General features: G+C 39.5%; 1 protein-coding gene across 2 annotated transcripts in view; it reads right to left on the minus strand.

Annotated features, from left to right (window-relative positions):
* The window catches only part of FANCD2 (FA complementation group D2), a 47,207-nt gene that overhangs the window by 2,762 nt on the left and 27,082 nt on the right, over nucleotides 1-17,363 (minus strand). For both annotated transcript variants that reach the window (XM_081935757.1, XM_081935758.1), the window contains exons 29-41: nucleotides 16,669-16,815; nucleotides 15,299-15,415; nucleotides 13,072-13,200; nucleotides 12,844-12,962; nucleotides 12,416-12,526; nucleotides 12,034-12,161; nucleotides 11,499-11,598; nucleotides 8,231-8,353; nucleotides 7,537-7,627; nucleotides 6,057-6,128; nucleotides 3,497-3,535; nucleotides 1,767-1,841; nucleotides 176-250 (exon numbers count right to left, since the gene is read on the minus strand). In XM_081935757.1, the coding sequence (XP_081791883.1) occupies nucleotides 176-250; nucleotides 1,767-1,841; nucleotides 3,497-3,535; nucleotides 6,057-6,128; nucleotides 7,537-7,627; nucleotides 8,231-8,353; nucleotides 11,499-11,598; nucleotides 12,034-12,161; nucleotides 12,416-12,526; nucleotides 12,844-12,962; nucleotides 13,072-13,200; nucleotides 15,299-15,415; nucleotides 16,669-16,815 (1,326 nt within the window). The remainder of the gene's footprint in view (nucleotides 1-175; nucleotides 251-1,766; nucleotides 1,842-3,496; nucleotides 3,536-6,056; nucleotides 6,129-7,536; nucleotides 7,628-8,230; nucleotides 8,354-11,498; nucleotides 11,599-12,033; nucleotides 12,162-12,415; nucleotides 12,527-12,843; nucleotides 12,963-13,071; nucleotides 13,201-15,298; nucleotides 15,416-16,668; nucleotides 16,816-17,363) is intronic.

Below are 17,363 nucleotides of genomic sequence, written 5' to 3' on the forward strand. Positions count from 1 at the left end.
AGCAATCTTACCCTTATTTTCAATATTATACATGACCAGGAACTGGGCATTTTCAAACAATATTTTTCACTGCTCCATTACAAAGGATGAATAAAATACTAAGAGTGTGCTAACGTTCTAGAAATAGAGAAACTAAAGTAATAAGAGTTCACTAGCACTGTAGTTGTAGTTTTACCTTGGAATGGCCACAAATATGATGAAGTTGTCTGGTGCTCAGTTGCAAGGTTTTCAACAAACTCTGTACATCCTCCTGCAACCCAAAGGAATCTATTTGGAAACTTGTGCAAAATGGCTACTTATTTGAAATCTTGTTTTATACAGAGGTATATTTGTGGCAGACTGACGATGGTTTGAGATCTCAGATACTGAGATTTGCAAATCATAGCTTATGGTTTAGCATATCCATTGAATAAAATATATGGGAGCATTGAGAACCACTTCACAACATATATGACACTAAAGGCAGGCATGTCATTAAATTAATATGGTTTGAGTTTGCTTAGTACTTTCATAAGAGACCTCCAGCAAATAAACTGGACCAAAAAGTAAAGAAAAAACACTATGAATAATAATAATAATTCATGTTGCAATACCAGGGGATAGTAGAATGGAAGGCAAAAAAATGGAGGTCAAAATATAAAGATCTGAAAATTGAAGTTGAATGATTACAGCATAAACCTACCGAGGTGGTTCCAATGGTTATTGGCACATAGGTGCCATATTAAAAACCCTTGGGTGGCACTTTGTCAACTGTGCATTGACAAAATTTCCATCTATCAATTACAAGTGACCACACTTCTTGCATTCCACACATATACTTTCTTGATACATTATGACGTCCTAGGTTCTTAGGAAGAATTTGATATGAAAGAAGGCTAACACCAGCTAAAGAACTGGCATCTATGATTTCACATGTGTGAAATCCATGTTGGGAACATAATTTATTAAATTTATGTGCCATCTGGTGCCAGAAACTCTGGGCAATTTACTATAGTTTCATGGCAAAAAATACCAAAAAATAAAAGAGAAGAAAGTGTCATCAATCATCCTTGTTAAAAAACCAGCAGTGGCAAACGAGCAGTGATTTCAAGAGTTAAGGTCAGCTTGTGGTCATCTTTTTCTTTTTAAAAACTGAGCTGTAAGTCAGTCTTGTGTGTGTGTGTGTGTGTGCGCGCGCGCGCGCATGCACCTTTGAGTTAATTTTTGACTCCTGACAACTGACTGGACTAGTCCCTGCATTTTTCTTGGCAAGTTTTTTCGAAGTGGTTTGCCCTTGCCTCTTTCTTAGGGTTGAGACAGTAATTGACCTAAGATCACCAAGCTGGTTTTGTTTGTAAGGCAGAACTAGAACTCCCAGTTTTTCCATCTAGCTCCATACCTTTATCACTGCAGCAAACTGGTTCTTTTACAAGAACGTATTTATTTTATAGTTTCAGTTTCTATGGCTGCCCATTTGTACTCAATGCTGGTGGCTACACACACATAATTTGGCATTGGAAATATCTGAAATATCTAATATGTATATGTAAAAAACAGGATGCAGATTTCATTTAGTAAGATGTTACCTAACAACCTATGCTTGTTTTGAGAATTGCCAGATTTCCAAGAAAAATTGTTTCAAAGTTCTTACCATTCATTTTTATAGTTACTCATTTATACTAATTTCTCCAATTTTTTTCTGTAATAGGTCACTGAATTACAGACTTGAAAAAACAGATATGAGCAGTTTAAAACACTCTTGAGTCAATCAAGGAGCAACCCCTTACCCTGTGCTTTTTAAAACTGTAGTCCAAGAGAGGCATACCAGACTTCAAAAATGTCTCTATAAACAGACGACCATACTGGATAAACAAAAACACACAAAATGTCAGCAAATGTGGCCAATTCTCCCAAACAAGAGTGTCTTAACCTTAGATCATAAGTCACAACAGTCAAGCATTCACTATGCTTGCTTAAATTTTAAATTATGTAATTAATTTTATCATCATCAAATTTATTTAAATAAACTCATTATTTAAATCCAAGATGTGTACCAGCAATGTTGGAAAATACATTTTTTCTGAGATGCAGAGAATTCTATTAGAGTTTCCTAGTGTCGCTTCCAGACCTTCTCCTCATTCCAACTAGTTACTCCCTTCACAGACTGACACAGAAACTAGATATTTAGGATGAAAATCATTGTAATGCAAATAGAAGTCCACTTATGTAATCAGAATTTTGCCTTCTCTCTTCACTCCCACATACGGTACCTACTAATATTCTCCTCTACTTTCTGGAGTAGCTTTTCAATGTCCACAAAGCAGCAAAAGCAAATGGACCATCATTTTATTCTTTTATTTTGCTGACAGAAGAGATTTACTAAAGCCCATCCCAAATTTACACTGTAGTCAGCAGTTTTCTATTCTTCAATCTTTGTGTAATCAGATGGTATATGTTTAGAGTTGTGTGAATAGGTTTAGGTGCTGGGCAGTAAGTTTCAAGCAGTGATATGCAAACTCTTTGCACATGTAACCCAGTATCTATCATTAAATACATTGTGTTACCCCCTCTTTTTCATAATAAATATAGGAAGTCCTCATTTATTGACTGCCTTAGACAGTGACTGTTTGCAATTATGACAGTGATTAAAAAATAACTTGGTGACCAATGCCCACATTTACAACCTTTTGAGCATCTTTCTCTGAGTCACAGGTTTGTCATTACAGCATCATGTTATCCTATGCCTGCCCCTGGTTCTTTCTTTTTCCACCCCTCAAAGAGGGCAAAGATTCCCTAAATAATCTCTTCCTAAGCTCTTTTCTCCACAATGCTAAAAAGGTTCCTAAAAAGTGCTAATGGCAACAAATACATTTCTGTGAACATAATTTGTTGATTAGAAATCTGAAACTGTCTGAAACTGGTAAAACTCTAATCAATTTCACACTAAAGGCTTTTGATTTTGTTCCTAAGTTAAGTAATGTCCTATACACAGTCATGGTCACCAGATTATCAATTATCAAATTGTTCACTTAATCACCGAGTCACCAAAATCAATTGCAGTCACTAACACAAGGACTATCTGTATTGATAGGAATACGGTATAGAATCAAATGGACTCCTCAGAATGGAAGCTTTGGGAAGTACTAAAATGGCTGCAGCTTTTCAGCACTGAAGAGTTCATTTTGAGGAATGGTAAAATTAGACAATATTTACCCAAGAAAACCATATTAAATTGGAAGCCATCTGAAATATATGTCACTTAAAATATACATTCATGTGTACACCACCCACCAATGAAAATAGTTCATGACAACCAAACCAGAAACAAGCAGACAGAAGGCAGAGTCACAATGCTTTCCTCTCTCTACCTCTGAAGTCCACTTTCTCCTTGGTAAATAGGTTGCTCTGAAAGGTTATACCAAACACCTCTACATAGAGCAGGTGTATATAGGAGGAAGCTGATATAATAGTTTAGAATTTCCTGAATTTCGTGTCTTATCACATGATTCTCACTTACCTTCAAGCAAACACTGAGTACAGGGCGACTGTCAAATACCTGTTTGGAGAGAGAGGGGGTAAAGGTCCTTTCTGAATATAATATATTAAAATATATTATCTATAATAAAATAATATAGTGTTAGTTAAAAATACAACTACTACTGCAGAACATGAATAGTACATATCACCACATTCCTTCCTAAATATCACATTGATACTACAGCATTTATATGAAAGAAACAGATGTCTATTTATTTAATAAGCTGCCTGTCTCACATACATGACTTTGGGCAGCTAACAATTAAAACAGACCAAAACAACAAAAACAACAGAATAGCCTAGCAAATAACAGCTGAGAACATTCATAAATACTCAAACATGAAATGGGCTTTCATACTACCGTGTTTCCCTGAAAATAAGACATGCCCTGCTAATAAGCCCAATTTGGCTTTTTAGAGCATGCGCCATAATAGCTCTCCCCCGAAAATAAGCCCGCCCCCAACTATTTAAGCGCATGCGCAACCGTCCCTGCAATTACCACTGTACCACCTACCGGTACAGCTTGCAGGGCAAAAAGAGGGCTCACCGCAAAAACAGCAGCAGGCGAAGCAAAGTGCTTCCACCTCCCGTCCTTCTCTCCCACACAAAGAGCCCGCCGCAAAAACAGCAGCAGGTGAAGCAAAGTACTTCCACCCCCGCCCTTCCCTCCCATGCAAAAAGAGCTCGCCGCAAAAACAGCGGCAGGCAAAGCAAAGTGCTCCCAACCCTCTACCCTTCCCTCCCACGCAAAACGAGCTTGCCGCAAAAAGAGCGGCAGGCCAGCAATGCAATCACTCCCTCCCGCCTGTTCCTTCTCGCGCAAAAAAACACTGCCCACCCCAATGGTAAAGGCAGCCTGCCTGGTTCCCTTCCCCGCCGTCCCTTTAGCGAGGGGTGGCAGGTGGGGTGGGGGAAGCGAGGCATGCCTCTTACCTTTCCAGGTCCGTTGCGTTCCTCGCCCTTTTGTCCAGTGAATCCCCTTGTAAAAAAAAACCTCATAAGTTCAACTCGCGAGGTTTTATTTTACAAGGGTCTTCACTGGATGAAAGGGTGAGGAATGCAATGGACCTGGAAAGGTAAGAGGCGCACCTCGCTTCTCCCCTCCCACCTGCCACCCCTCGCTAAAGGGACAGGGGAAGGGAACCAGGCAGGCTGCCTTTACCATTGGGGCGAGGTGGGCGGTGTTGGGCCGTGAGGTGCGCCTCTTACCTTTCCAGGTCCATTGCATTCCTCGCCCTTTCGCCCATTGTAAAAAAAAACCTCGCGAGTGGAATTCATGAGGTTTTTTTTACAAGGGGATTCACTGGACGAAAGGGCAAGGAACGCGATGGACCTGAAAAGATAAGAGGCGCGCCTCGCTTCTTCCCACCCCCCTGCCACCCCTTGCTAAAGGGACGACGGAGAAGGGAATCAGGCAGCCTGCCTTTACCATGGGGGCGAGGTGGGGGGTGTTGGGCTGTGAGGCGCGCCTCTTTCCATGTCCATCACGTTCCTCGCCATTGTGTCTAGGGAAGCCCCTGGTTAAAAAAAAGTTTGATTGAACTCGCAAGAAGGTTTTTTTTTTACCAGCGGCTTCCCTGAACACAATGGCGAGGAACGAGATGGAGCTGGAAAGGTAAAAGGCGCGCCTCGCTTCTCACCTGCCCCAGAAAATAATAAGCCCTCCCCTATAATAAGATCAAGGCCGTATTTCGTGGGGCAAAAGAAAATAAGCCCCTGTCTTATTTTCAGGGAAACACGGTATCAGTATATAAACATATTAACATACTAAAAGTCACTCTAACTAACTACAGCATAGTATAAAAGAATTTTTGTTTATCCTAAATCTTATTCGAAAATACAATCCCCACTGTAACACGAGAAAGGCTGCCAAACAATTATTCCAAAATTGTAAATATCCCCCTATGCAAACAAATATATGCATGTGATATATTAATAATGGTGGCAGAAGGGAGGGAGGGAGGGAAGGAAAGCAAATATTTCTTCAAAATTGGGAATGTTTTGTTTGTTAGTCAATAGTAGAGAAAGAAAATAATGACTATTTCAATAGAAATAGATTCAAAAAATAATGGGAATTTTAAAAAGGCAAAGAAGAACATAGATAGTTTTAAAGATATGATATGCAAAGTAACTCCAGTTGTCTAACCAGAAAGTCAGCAATATGATCCTTCCAGGATAATCACATTCATATCACAGAGGGCGTTCACTCACTCATATTCCAATGAATATATGAATGCATATCGTTGAAACACCTTACAACATCTAAATCTTGCAAGCTATGTTCATTTTGCACATGATCTGCCTTGCTAAAACAAGATACTCAGAATACTTCTTGTAAGAGTAATGTATTCAGGATAAAAAGAAAGTTTCAATACAGTTCACCAGGTCCACAAAATCAAGTCACTGTATAGCCACCTAGAGGTGGGTGGTATATAAAATTAATAATATATTAAAATATTTATATCTGAGTAATCTGTATCAACAGACAAAATGTCATCATGATTTCATATACAAGAAACACGAATGTGAATGTTACCCACCTTGACCAAATTAACAAGGATATGGAAATCACGTACAGCCAGGTTCCATTGTAACAACTTTTGTAATTGGATCTATGGAATGCAGATAAATAACATTATTTGGGTATCATCCTGTAACTATTTAAGACAGAAAGGATTTCAATATATTGAACTTGACCGATTTATAGAAATACTAACTTTCATCTCTCAGTTTCATATGGATGCATTTTTTAAATTCCATGTTCCTATTGCAAAGCTACATTCAAATTTCATTTTTTTCTTAATTAAAGAAAATTGATAATTTACTCATGAAATCCAGATTTGTTCCCACGCCCCACACCATGACCAAAATTAATTCTATTCTTGTTAACAACTCCTTTGTGATCCATAGAACCTACTAATACGCAAACTTGGGTTAATAGATTTAAGGCTGCAAATGTGAACATACGTAGCTTGGAATAACGGGATTACAATTACAAGAAACAAGTGTGAAAAGTGTTGAAGCCTAAGATAACTCAGGTTTAATGCTAAAACTTATACAGACTTCTTGTGCAGTTAGCTTTTAACAAGTTCTATATAAAATATAAACTATCTGTAAAATGTATCAGAAAAGAAATTTTGTGGGCTTTCATGCTTCCTTTCCTTTGAGGTTGATACAAGCGTTTTCTCAGGTCTGCTTCTATTTTCAACAGTAAAACCTGGATTTAATGGAACCTCCCTCCCTTTTCCATACACATGCAATGTAAATTGTCAGGAAGTCTGATTTTAAAAGACATTTCCCCTGCAAATGGTTGTACTGAGATTTTACCACAACAATTCATTAATTCCAAATTCTACAGCCATGCAGAAATCATAATATAGGCAGTACTCCAAGTCATATTTCCTGCCATCCCACTTTTTCATGCACAAAAATATATAGCTGGGCACAACTATCACCTGATTCCTATACAGTGACCTTTATTTATTGAAGATTGCTGAAGAAAGACAGGTATATGTTTGAGGCTGGGGGGACAGAAACCAGCTGTTCCCAGGTACAGATGGTTGTTATAGAAACATATCCCAGCTGTCATTTTTAAACACTTTAAATCCTGCTTTTATGTCAAGTATTCATTAATTTGGAAAGGTGGGAGGAAGAAACATTGAGCTAGAGTTCTAAAATCAACTGTTGTGGGTCACAGATAAGAATTCCATAATATCTGATTGGCCACTTTAATCTGGCAGGGTTGGGTACTCCAGGATCCATCAATTAAATAATGCCACCTATTGGGTGTTTTAATTCCCAACAAGTACTTCCAAGTACTTGTTGGGAATTAAGTTTTTATGTGTGCCAAATATTAAGGCTACATATGTTCCTTGTAATTCAAAATTCAGGTGGGTGTTTTCTGTCTCAATAATCTCTATGAAACATGTCAAAAGAATACATATTCCTTCCCCGAATGATGGCATATTCATAGCAATGTAGATTTTGCTAGAAATCCCAAGTTCTAGTTCATCACATTACCTCACTTGAATCTGATTTTCCAGCAGATAAGCTTCTTATCGAAGTCTCTAATTTAGTCATCATCACCCGGAAGAAAATGGGAAAAGTTTGTCTGGTTTAAAAAAAAAGATGAGGAAATATTAAATATACTCATCATACTCCTCACCACTATGACATTATTACTTTCTGACGCATATGTAGTATCTATCTTTCAAACAAGATTTATTTCTGGAGAACTGTCTAGTGAGGGGGAAAAAAATAGCCCAAAATAAAAACGAGACCATGTGTGTATTATCATTCAAAGTAAGAAAACTGAATCCAAACCAAGGAAGCAAAATGCAGCCAAGTGACCTAAGGAAATATGCTAAATTTTGTCAAGGATAGGCAAAATTATCCAGTATTCTGATTTTTTATATTGTAATTAGTTGTGTGTATTTCAACTTGCAATCATGTGTGGAGAAGCACTTAATTAAGTTATTGTATAAAGGTTCCATTCTGCTGCCATAGCTTGATCATCTAAGCCTTGCATCTTCTGGAAATATTCTATAAAGATGAAACCAATACATCTTCTTAAACAGATAGCCTATATTCCAAATTTGGAATGTAATAGACCATGGCATCTTTAAACTTCCTAGAGCCTGGTTTACCATAATAAGAATATTTAACCAACATACCGCAACCAGAGGTTTTTGGCCAAATAATGTGTAATTATTACCTGGTCAGTGTAGGGTAAGTAGAAGAGTATCCATCTTTAGAAGAACGAATCAGTTCTGGAACCCCAGTGCTTGAAATGTCTTCTATCTCCTTCAAGATATCATGTGTATATTCCATATAAATACTGCAAAGAACAATTTTTCACAAAATTATAGATATCTCTTTTGAAAAACTGCATTAAACTTTTTTCAACAATAAGTTTTATCTGACATACATAAAAATATAAACCTGGTTTTCATTTCAACAGCAGACATGGTTATAAACGTGCATTCTATTAAAATTTTAATTTATTAGAAATCAATCCATTTAGCATTTCTTAATTATGGGAATAATTTATAGATAATCCTTGCTTAACAATGGTAATTGGACCATAATGTCTGTTGTTAAGCAATGCAGTTGTGAAGTGTGATGTCACAGGACTGCATCATTTAGTGACAAACCTGGCATTCCCCACTGCCGTTATTAAGCAAGGTTAATGAGTGGTGAAGATCTCCTTGTAAGTTCCTGCTAGCTTCCAACAACTAAAGTCTGTAGGGAAGCCAATAGGAAGTTGCAAGTCCCAGGCAGCTCAAAAGCAGCTGGCAGGAAGGTAAGTAGCACATTCAGATGATTCAGGCCTACGGGTGGCTGCTGCTGGGCGGGAGAGGGTGTACCGGTGGCCAGCAAGGCATGGTGGGGACAGCAACTGCCTGGTGGGAGTATGTGCAAGGACCAGTAAGGCATGGCATGAGTGCAGTGGGATTGGCTGCTGCCAGTTAAGGGACTTAGTGAGTCACTTGTGATCTTCTCTGCTGGCTTGACTTTGCTTGTGGGAAACCAGCAGGAAAAGTTGAAAACCATGATCACATGATCTCAGGGTGCTGCAACTGTCATAGGTGCAAACTGGTTGCCAAGCCCCCAGATCATGATCACGCAATTGCAGGGATGCTGTAAGAGCCAAAACCTCAAGGACCTATCATAAGTACCACTCATTCAGTGCCATCAGAACTTTGAACAGTCACTGAATGAATGGTTGCTAAGTGAGGATTACCTGTATTAGCAACCTTTCTTTTGTTCAATGGTATGTCATGAGAAAAAATGGCAGTGTAAGGAACAAAGTTCTAATTATCAGTTCTGGCACCATACTGACATAGGGAATTCAGATTTATTTTGCCTTCCAACCAGAAAATGCAGGTTGTTGTGTTTTTTAAAACAAATAGAGGCCTAAGAAAGGGCATTTGACTCATTTTAGGGTTTTTTTTGCTGAAAGCTAGTATTGGCTGATAATAACAACGCATGACACTATCAAATCTTATCAAATTGCCATGCAGAAGAAAATTAAGAAAACGCTGCTAGAAAGATCCTGCAGTTTATACTGCTAAAGTGTTTATTCTATGCAATTGGCAATGAGGTATTTTAAACATGGTTAAAGAAATTGCTTATTTTTATTTATTTATTTATTTATTATTTGAACTTATTAGTCGCCCCCTCTCCCCACAGGGACTCGGGGCGACGTACAAAAGTATTATATAGCGTACAGAGGAGGTAAGAATAAATAAATAAGTTACAATACCTAAAAAAGTTAAAACCCCAGTGAAATTAACCCTTAAAAACTAAAATTACCAATTAAAAATGCCCTGGGCTGGAGAGGTTGTAGAATTATGCCAGGTCAGCTAGTCGAAACAGGTAGGTTTTCAGCTTCATACGGAAGGAGCGAAGGTCGGTTGTAGTCCTGATGTCTGGGGGGAGGTCATTCCAAAGGGTGGGGCCCACTACAGAGAAGGCCCTACTTCTGGGCGCTGCCCTCTGGCACTCTCTGGAGGACGGCACCCGGAGTAGTCCCTCTCTGTGTGAGTGGACGGGTCGCAGGGATGTATGGGGCAGGACGCGATCCCGCAGGTAACTAGGCCCTGTGCCATGGAGCGCTTTGAAGGTGGTAACCAGCACCTTGAAGCGCACCCGGTAGGCCACAGGAAGCCAGTGCAGCTCGCGCAGGATAGGTGTTATATGGGAGAACCTCGATCTCCCCATAATTACCCGCGCGGCTGCATTCTGGACCAACTGCAGTCTCCGGGTGCACCTCAAGGGGAGCCCCATGTAGAGAGCATTACAGTAGTCCAGGCGAGACGTCACCAGCGCGTGAGTGACTGTACGCAAGGCCTCCCGGTCCAAAAGGGGCCGCAATTGGCGCACCAGGCGAACCTGGTGGAACGCCCCCCTCGCCACGGCTGCCACATGATCTTCCATAGACAGCCGGGCATCAAGGAGGATGCCCAAATTGCGTGCCCCTTCCACCGGGGCTAATTGATCATCTCCGATGGTCAGCGATGGCATATGCTGGTTGAACCGGGAAGCCGGAAGCCACAGCCACTCTGTCTTGGAGGGGTTGAGCCTGAGCCTGTTGTCATCCATCCAGACCCGTACGGCTTCCAGACACCGGGACATCACTTCAACAGCCTCGTTGGGGTGGTTTGGGGTGGAAATGTACAGCTGAGTGTCATCAGCGTACAGATGGTATCCCACCCCAAAACCACGGATGATCTCGCCCAGCGGCTTCATATATATGTTGAACAGGAGAGGCGAGAGGATCGACCCCTGTGGGACCCCACAGATAAGGGGCCTCGCGGTTGACCTCTCCTCTCCTGCCAACACACATTGCGTCCGGCCAGAGAGGTAGGAGCGGAACCATCGTAATACGGTGTCCCCGACCCCTAACCCCTCCAGACGGCGCAATAGGATACCATGGTCGATGGTATCGAAGGCCGCCGAGAGGTCTAATAGGACAAGGATGGAGGAACAACCCCCATCCTTTGCCCTCCAGAGATCATCCACCAACGCGACCAAGGCTGTCTCCGTGCTGTGACCGGGTCAGAAGCCGGACTGGCGCGGGTCTAGATAATCAGCTTCTTCCAGGTGGCGCGGAAACTGCTGAGCCACCACACTCTCAACAACCTTCGCTGAGAAAGGAAGGTTGGAGACAGGACGGTAATTTGCTAGCTCCGTTGGGTCCAGAGAAGGCTTCTTGAGCAGGGGCCTCACCACCGCCTCTTTCAAGGCGGCTGGTAAAAGGCCCTCACCCAGCGAAGCATTCACCAGCCCCAGTAGCCAGCCTCGTGAGCCCTCCCAGGAGGCCAGTACCAACCAGGAGGGACACGGGTCCAATAAACATGTAGTGGCTCGCAGTCGCCCGCGCAACCTGTCCAAATCTTCGGTGGGTTATATCAAATATTTGTTGGGTTGCCTTTGAAAAGAAGTGAATCACAACATCACCAAAAGAAAAACAGTCTTACGTCAGTAAAGCATGGAGAGCATCATTAAATTGGGAGCCCTTCTGACGAGTTCCACTCGGCTGCATCCAAGATTGGCAAAGGAAACCTTTTGTCATGGAATCTGTCAAAGAACAAGAAAGAATGCTAGATATGGTTGCTCGCTAAGATTTGTTCTGAGAGAAATTATGTTTGCTAAATTTAATACAATATTGAGTTAACATCTTTATGACAATGATAAACCCAAAGCATCTCAGGTATTAGAAATTCAGCAACACTTACAGTCTTATCATGCTATATCTATTTTTCAACTAGATCCGCCAATTATGAAGGAGGGAAACTGAACTTTACCTATTTTCAATTAAATTATTTTATTTATTTATTGAATTTATACTGCACCTATTATCAAGAATGATTTTCCACAGTGTCCATAACACATACTTCATGTGTCTTCTGTTGGAATTATAGGTGCTACAGTTACAAAATTCTCAGAAATACAAAATAAATCCTTCCAAAATATTGATATGCAATAGAAATAAAATAAAATTCCATATGTTACCTATTTCTTTGCTTTTTTGATTGGCCCCAGATTTTTCAGCAATGACAAGCAGAAGCTGGGTAAGATTCAATGCACAGAAGATATTGGGAATGCTGTGCTGGAAATTCAGTAAATACTGGAAACTCTGACTGTAGGATACAGGAGAAAAAGGAAATGAAAATATAATTTGCTAGCAGACCTAAACATTACATTGAATTTTTCTTGTTCATAATTAGTTCCATAGTGCATTCCTGATTTTGTTTTTCTTTTAGCTTCTTTTGGAAGAGTGCATGAAAGAAAAATGTTTGTGAATTCTAGGTCTCTGATATACAGTATTGATAAATGTTAAGTCCTACCAAGTCCTTCACATTTTGTGCAAAGTTGCACAATTCTTTTCTGGTACCTGAGTAGGTCCCCAAGAGGAAGCTCTCTATCTCCTGGCTTAAGTCTGCATGCAAGGATATGCAAACTTGCTTTTAGTAAGCCATGGTTCTCATGCTGAGAAAATCCATTCCTGGATGAAAAAAAAAGCATCAATTATTTGTTGCTATAGTTAATACAGCAAGAACAAAAAGCATTTTCACAAGTTTGATTTGTCTTTTGTTTGAAAACACTTTGCATATGATCTCTAGAAAAGAAGCCAACATTAGTCTAGCAGCTCAGTTTGCTCACTGCCAGTCATAAAAAACGTTGATGTTCCTGTATGAAAAAGGCCCATCATAGTTTGAGCTATGAGTGGTCTGTTTCATGACATTCGATAAAGAAGATAAAAGGCCAATAATAAAATGTTAATTTATTCTCACCCTTATATTTGTAATTCCATATACTTACCAGGCAAACAGGAAGTGAAAAATTTGCAATAAGCGCTGATAACAGGATGACATTAATTGATGTTCCTGAATATTGACACCTGGTCCATCAATCACACCATGGTTCTCTGTAATCAGCGTCTTAAGTAAAGAATATGTTACTGCATAAAAGGCTGTAGTGGGTTTACTTATGCCATGATGTAAAGAAGACACTGTATGCCATTATAAGATAAATAATTTGTGTTCCAACCTGGAAGTAGTTGTGCATATTTTCTATGTGATTGCACAGTGGCTTTAAAAGTTCAGCAGCATACTCAATCACTTCTTGAGATGTACGTTGGCAAAGATGTGAAAATCCAGCATTTTTATTTCCTTTTCCCTGTAAAAAGAAATACAGGTTTATTCTTTTGAAATGCCTTTTCCCCGCTCAGCAATCATACTTTAACACAGACCATTGGGGGCTAAAAACCTGACCACTCTTTCTGTGAAGAAATCGAAGAAACTGGGTATATACCGTATTTTTCAGAGTATCAGACCAAGGTTTTGAAGAGGAAAATTTTTAAAAAGTAGATAGGTAGGTAGAGGGATAGAGAGGGAGAGAAAGAAAGAGAAATACAGTAGGTAGGTAGGGAGAGAGGGTGGGTAGGTAGGTAGGTAGGTAGGTAGGTAGGTAGGTAGGTAGGGAGAGAGAGAGAGAGAGAGAGAGAGAGAGAGAGAGAGAGAGAGAGAGAGAGAGAGAGAATACAGTAGATAGGTAGGGAGAGAGAGAGAGAGAGTAGGTAGGTAGATAGGTAGATATAGGGATAGAGAGAGAGAGAAATACAGTAGGTAGGTAGGGAGGGGGAGAGAGAGAGTAGGTAGGTAGATGTTTCCAGATGTATTTATCCATGTGCTGGAGAAGGAAATCGCTAACAACTTGCAGCACCTAAAACTTTGTTTCTGCTGGCACAGCACTTGATCAATGTAATTCTCATCAATCACTCTAACTAAAGAGCTTTCCGAAAGGGAAAAAAAATAAGTTTTTGCACTCTGCAAACCTTCCCAAAACAGCCCATTTTTTGCGAAAACAGGCCCATTTTTTTTCAAATAAAAGGCATGAATAGCCTTGGGGGTGGGGCTTGCAGAGTGCTCCTGGGGGGGGCAAAAGCGAGCAAAAAAACGGTCTGTTTTTCACGAAAATGGGTTCGTTTTTTGTCAAACAAATTGCATGCATAGCCTTATGGAGGCTTATAGAGTGCTGCTGGGGGCGGAGGGGGGGGCAAAAAACGGCCCATTCTTTGCTCATTTCTGCCCTCTCCAGCCCCCAGGAGCTCTCTGAAATCCTCCATAAGGGTATGCATGGCCATTTGGGTGAAAGGGGGGGGGGCTTCAGGAGGCAAAAAAATGCTGTATTTGATGTAAAAGACGCACCCAGATTTTCAGCCTCTTTTGTGAGGAAAAAAGGTGCGTCTTATACTCCGAAAAATACGGTAACTGTGATAAAAATAACTGAAGAAACTGGCACTTGGCATCTATCTGAAAGGTCAAGATTTATACTCTCTAGTTCCCGAATGCAGGAAATAGATTGTGACTGAATATTAGAAAAACTTCCTAGTGCACTAGTTCAACAGTGGAACCAAAAACCCAATGAAGGTATGGGCCCTGTGCTTTGAAAGTGTTCAAGTGAAAGCTAGATACATGAGAGTGGTTTCATCTGGAAGCCACCATCGATCAGGAAATTGGACTTGGTGGTCTAGATAACTTTTCCCAGCCCTATGATTCCAAAGTCTGTCCCAATGGACATTCAGCAAACATAATGTTGTTTGAAATATGAATCCGATGCAGCAAAGAGTTATTGCAAAGTTGAGCATATCATTGCGTACAAAGACAACCAGATCACTGAATCTTGTCAGAAGAGCACCACCTTAGAACAAATATGGCTTACACTCAAAGCAAGAATGGTTTAATAAAAACAGTTAATTCAGGAGGAAATTAAAGTGCAGGAATTAGATGAATGTACACTAATGCATATAATAATTTTAAACAATAATTATAATGTAAGAAACAAAAAAACTCATTTACTTTGATTTTTTAAATTCATTTTAAACAGTATATCCCCGATGTCCCAATTCATCATTGCTTCTTTCTGCTTTCTAAAAATGTATTTATTAGATTTCTATTTTGCCTTTATTATTTTTTTATAAATAAGTCAAGGTGGCAAACATATATAATAGAAAAGGGGGGACGGAGAGGGAGGAGGAAGAGAGGGAGGAGGAAGAGAGGGAGGTGGGAGAGAGAGAGGGAGGCGAGAGAAATTCAGCTGGCTTTCTGACGTAGGGCCAAAGTAGAGCTTAGTCTCCTGGTTTCTAACCTGATGTTTTAACCACTAAACCAAACTGGCTCTCTCTTTGTTCATTTAAACAAAGTTCTTCTTTAAATGAATTTCTTAAGATTCTGATGCTTAAAAAGCTACAATGCCTTACTCACATGATGCATACCTTTAAGAAAGGGGGTCTCCTTGCAGGAGTTGGTATTAACATATGTTCCATTTTCCGGTACAAATCATCTAAAAGGAACAAGAGCTCAGTTGGCTCTAACTGAACGACTTCACGAGTCTAGTATTTTAAAGGAAGAATACAGTATTATTCCAGTGATCATAGTAAGTCATATGTTTAGTATACTATACATGTACTGAATTTAGGTTTTTCAGGGAGCTGAACAAAGTTGTTAAAATGCGAAAGAGAAAAAGGGCAAGTGTTTGCAATTCTCTTATGAAAGGCAACAGGATCAACTAATTATAGGTAGGCATATTGAACACTGCAGCAAATAGTCTTAATGTATCATCCACTCTTCTTCTTATGAAGACTGATCAGCTAGTTTGTCAGTGACTTACTTAGTGACTTAAAAATTCAGAGAGAAACTGCCAATAAAGCTCAGGAACTGAAAAAACCTGTAGATGAGTATCACCATCCAGAATTAGAGCTACGTTTACAGCACAGAACTTGTATATAGAAAGAATCTGTACAAAAACATTCTAACAAGTCATGCAAGCTATGCCTGATGCTATTGTGAATAGTGTCTACACAGCATCCCTGTGTTATAATCAAGATGACTTTCCTTAATACTTAAATTTACTTGATTATGATTGTCATGCTGATATGCCATACTTATACATTGGAAGGCTTAAATTCAGGAACCCCACATTAATACTTGCACAGCAGCTGCATAATGTTAACTCTGATGTAAATTCCCAGTGGAAAGTAAACTGGATTATTGAACGTGCATATTCCGGAAAAATATATATCTGACCAGACATAAAAATTAGTGGGTTTCAATGCCACCCACCAGTGATGGAAAACTCTGAATAGGATTTGCACCTTGCAGGGCATCTGTCAAGGTTCTCTGTTTAAATGGGGGAGAGTATCCTCCCCTGAATGTGACGGTGGTGCTCCTCACCAGACACTGGATCATATAGTGACTGGCTGCCATTTTAGGGCTTATACAGGAGGAAAAGCAGATTTATGTCAACTAATAAATACTGTGCTTAATTGGATAAATGGCCTAGATATTAATATATGGAAATTTACTCCATTTCCATCAAACAACATATTTTAAAATATAACCCATAACATAACTTCTTGAATTTCTTATACCATTCAAAATTGACTACATATTTCCATCATATGTGTACCATAGTATTGTGTTCCTTTTATGTATTTTTCCTACTGTTATCCATGTACTCCATGCTATGTGCTAAATAAATAAATGCTCAATAACAACTGAAATACTGATTTTAACTTAGAAAACTGTTTTGCCCATGATTCTTCATCCTGAAGTTAAAGATCCATCATTGTACTAGTCTACTTACCTTTGTGTGCATCTCTGAGTCCAATACAGATTTGGTCAGCAGTCCACAATGAAGGATGGTAAAAACTTCCAAATCTAATTCACGGAAGTATGCACTGTAATTCTGCAGCTGTATTAAAGGAGTTGCGGGATCTTTTTCTGGAGAGCTCTAAAGAGAAGAATATAAACCCCTTCAAAAGATGATATAAACTAAGAGCTGGCAATCAGCTACAAAAGCGGCACCATATTTCAGTTGATTCTTAATGGCACTTGATACTGTGTGCATGCTGGTTGTGCAAATTCTGCTTTGTTAACTTTGTAGCTCTGGTAAAAGCTGCACCCTATGCAGAATTTAATCTTTCTTCAATAATCACTAAAGATGTTCTGATCAAAGGAACTGAATGGGAAAAAAATCAAAGATTTTGAGAACTTTTCAGCTAGTCTTTGATTTTCATCACTGGGATGATCTATATTGTGCGCATATCCACATGAATAAATAAGATTAAACAATGTGTAATGATTCAGTTTCAAAACTTCAGGCAAATGATCAACATAGTGGTTACTAAGAATCCGAATAGTATATTACTCCCATTTCTATCCAATCTCAATACTAACTGAAAAGATCCCATTACTCCACTTTGCTTGTCCAACAAAAGTTTCTTGAACAAATTTTTGCAGATCTTCTAGCTTATTATATTTTCATAAAAGATAAACAAA

This window comes from Natrix helvetica, assembly GCF_964273705.1.
Source record: "Natrix helvetica genome assembly, chromosome: 1".
NCBI lineage: Eukaryota > Metazoa > Chordata > Lepidosauria > Squamata > Natricidae > Natrix > Natrix helvetica.